This window comes from Penaeus japonicus, unplaced genomic scaffold, assembly GCF_977035675.1.
Source record: "Penaeus japonicus unplaced genomic scaffold, GWHDUDI00000001_assembly GWHDUDI00001289, whole genome shotgun sequence".
Lineage (NCBI taxonomy): Eukaryota > Metazoa > Arthropoda > Malacostraca > Decapoda > Penaeidae > Penaeus > Penaeus japonicus.
In genome coordinates this window covers 1260-4758 of record NW_028235691.1, presented here as the reverse complement: position 1 = coordinate 4758, position 3499 = coordinate 1260, and the positions used below count along the sequence as shown (strand labels likewise).

General features: G+C 33.8%; 1 protein-coding gene across 1 annotated transcript; it reads right to left on the bottom strand.

The window, feature by feature from the left end:
* Positions 1-1115: 1115 nt before the first annotated feature.
* On the bottom strand, positions 1116-1859 carry LOC147466404 (kinesin-like protein KIF28; the record flags this gene model as incomplete). The annotated part of the gene is made up of 2 exons (XM_086535526.1): positions 1716-1859; positions 1116-1265 (listed from the first exon to the last, which is right to left on the bottom strand). Coding segments are annotated over exons 1-2 (273 nt in total), but the record flags the coding sequence as incomplete, so codon positions are not given.
* Positions 1860-3499: the final 1640 nt, after the last annotated feature.

Below are 3499 nucleotides of genomic sequence, written 5' to 3'. Positions count from 1 at the left end.
GGGGGGTTGTGTTTTTGTTTGTGCTTTGGTCGTTTTTTATGTTTTTTTTCGGGGGGGGGGGGGTTGTTGTGTTTTTGTTTGTGCTTTGGTCGTTTTTTATGGGGGTTTTTCGGGGGGGGGGGTTAAGGATGCATGTGTATGTACATTTGAGGGGAGGGAATGGATAGGAAGTAGAGGAGGGGTCGATGAGGTATGAGTAGGAAGGATGTAGAATGAGTATTCGTTTTCAATTCATATAGGTAGATAGATGATAGATAGATAGATATTTAGATAGATAGACATAGGCATAGGTAGGGGATTGATAACGGTATTCAGTTATCTGTGTTATAAGAGTACAAAAAATATATGGAAGGAAGCATCAGTGTGTTTGTTATACAGTGAATGGCAAAACTTTTCTCAGTGTTAGTAAAAAAGGCAGAAAAATATATACACAAAAGAAGCTTATAGAGAGATGTTTATTTTATTGAAGATGGAATCAAAGAGGAATTCGAAACTGTTGTCTCTCCTTTAAACAAACTTTTACGTTCACTGTACATTCTGATCTGACTTAGGTACGTATTATTTTAGTGGCATCCTCTTGTCCCAGAAAAATATGAAATAGGTTATTATTTGTCCTTATTATATTATTATAAACCGTTTCTTTCTCATAAACGATTTAAGTGATATAACACAACTAAAGGGATAAGTGGTGTGTGATGTGTGTGTTGTATATATATATTATAAATATATATATATAATATATAAATATATATATAGATATATATATTATATAATATATTTATATACATATATATATTATATAATATGACTGACACCTAATAAAAATAATCCAAAAAAGCTTTCCAAAACAGACTAAACATATAAGTGGTGGATGTGTGTGTGTGTGTGTGTGTGTGTGTGTGTTGGTGTGTGTATATATATATATATATATATATATATTTATAAATATATATATAAACAAAACACGTATACTATATATATATAAATATATAAATTATATATCTTATATATATATATAAATATATATATATCTACAAAAACACTATAAAATAAAAAAATAAATCCTAAACTAACAACAACAAAACAAAATGAAATTCCAAACAACACAGACGCACATTCATGACTCCCAAATTTTCTGATCCTTTGTAGTTTGTGATCTCAAGTTGTTCCTTGAGCTCGATGTTGTGGGCGAGAGGCTGGAGGACCACTTGTGCAGTGCCGATGTGAATCTCCGTGTCTAGAGATTCCTGGAAGGGATCCTCCTCCTGTTGGTAGGTGAAGGGGGGGGGGGGGTGAGAGTGGTCTATCTGTCTCTCTGCTGTTGTTATTTTATCTCTTGATATTGTTTTCCTTCTCTTTTTTTTTCTATCTTTTCGTCTTTTCTTATCTCTCTTTTTTTCTTTCTTTCTTTATTTCTCTTTCTCTCTCTCTCTCTCTCTCTCTCTCTCTCTCTCTCTCTCTCTCTCTCTCTCTCTCTCTCTCTCTCTCTCTCTCTCTCTTATCATTAGTATTAATCATTTATTAATATCATTATAATCATTATCATTATCAATATCATAATAATTATCATTATTATTATTATTATCATTACGATTATTGTTTTCATAATGATTATCATTATTATTGGTATTACCCATCATCATTATTAATATTACTCTTATCATTAATACCACAATTACCATTATCATTACCATCATCCTATCTCATCAACCCACCTCAGGTTTCTCCCATTCATCATCGTCCTCGTAATTATTGTACATTTCCTTCATCAAGTAGAGTCGATTGAGGAATTTCTCCCTCGGCCAGACGAACTCTGTCCCGTTCTCTAGGTTCCTCATCTTCACTTGGATCTGGGGATGGGAGGAAGAAAAAAAATGGGTTGGTTTTTTTTTTTTTTTTTTTTTTTTGGGGGGGGGTTGTTGTTGTTTGTGTGGTTGTGTTTTGGTTTGTGGTCTTGTGTTTTTTTTTTTTTTTTTTTTTTTTTTGGGGGGGGGTGAAATTCTCTCTCTCGTCTTGTTGATTTCTTTTTTTTTTTTTTTTGTCATCTGTTTGCTTTTTTTTGTCTTTTTTGTTGTTTATTTTCGATTATTTAAATTATTTTTGTTATTATGATACAGATTTAAATCTTTTTTATTGTCATTTTTTTTGTTGGTGTTTTTTTTTTGTGATTAGGAGTATTTTCCATATGCTTATGTTGTATTAATTTTTCAGTATGTATCATCATCCAATTCCATCGCTGGGTATTGCAATATTATTACTTTCTTAATCAATCATTAACTTTGACATAATTAACTATCATGTTATCATTCTATCCGTGTCGACAGTATGTAAAATATGTGTTTGGTTTTCTGAAAATCAAGCTGAAGAACAAGAATTTTCAATTTCATGCAAGTTAATGTGCCTTATATGCAACGTATCAAAAGCAAAACAGAATAACAAACATCGAAACTCGCTTGGTTACTTATGGCAGGAAAAAGAGATAAAATTACAAAATGTATTTTCAAAAATAAGAAAGCATTTTTTATAAAATTCGCTTGTAAAAAATGTGTATATATATATGACTGTAAAAAAATGTAGTGATCACACTCATATAACGAAATATCCTAATAAAGTGCTTGCAAGCAAAGAAACTATATGTGTTGCTTGACGAGTAGTCCGTAAGTCACGAGATAAACAAATAGTCAGACAGATAGTAAAAAGTCGCAAACCGTTAGTAAAATCGAATCAAATCCTAACTTGATTTTGGAAAAGTCGGAAGAATATACGCCAGAAATTTTTAGCTAAAAAGCAAATAAAAAATTGTCCCAAAATTTGGAATTTTTTTTTTTAAGCAACAATCGACATTAGATTTTTTATTCGTATCCTCCGGGACCCCATCTAACTCACAAACTGCAAGCAGGGGGGAAACAAACCTTGCTTTCTTTTTCCTTTGGTTATCCCATTTTTAAAAAAAAAATAAAACCCTTTTCTTTTTTTGTTTTTTTTTTTTTTTCCGAACCCCCCGGGGTTTTTAACCCTTTCCCGAATCAATTTTTTTTCCCCTTTCCCGGGGCCCCGGCCGGTTTTTGAACCCCCCTTTCCCCCCCCCTGAATCCCCCCCCCCCCCCCTAACCCGGGCCCCCCCCTTTTTTTCCCCCCACCCCCCCCCCCCCCCCTTTCCCCCCCCCACCCCCCCCTTTCCTTCATATTCCTCCCGTATTATAACTTTTTCCTTTCCCCCCTTTTCCTTTCCCCTCCAACTCCTTTTTTGTTATCCCCAAAATTTTTCCCAAACTTCCTCCTAAATTCCCATTTTCCTTAAAAATAATCATCATAAAGTAAATTTTTAAAAAACACCTCCTTTGGTTTTGTTTATTATCCTTCCGTTTCGAAAAAACCCATTTTTTCCAAATCCATCGATCCCTCTGCTTCCACATACATCATTCAGGGCCCAAACCCCTTCCCTAACTTCAGGTCTCTCACTAACCTTCGGTCCCCCCAAATCCCAAACATTTTTTTC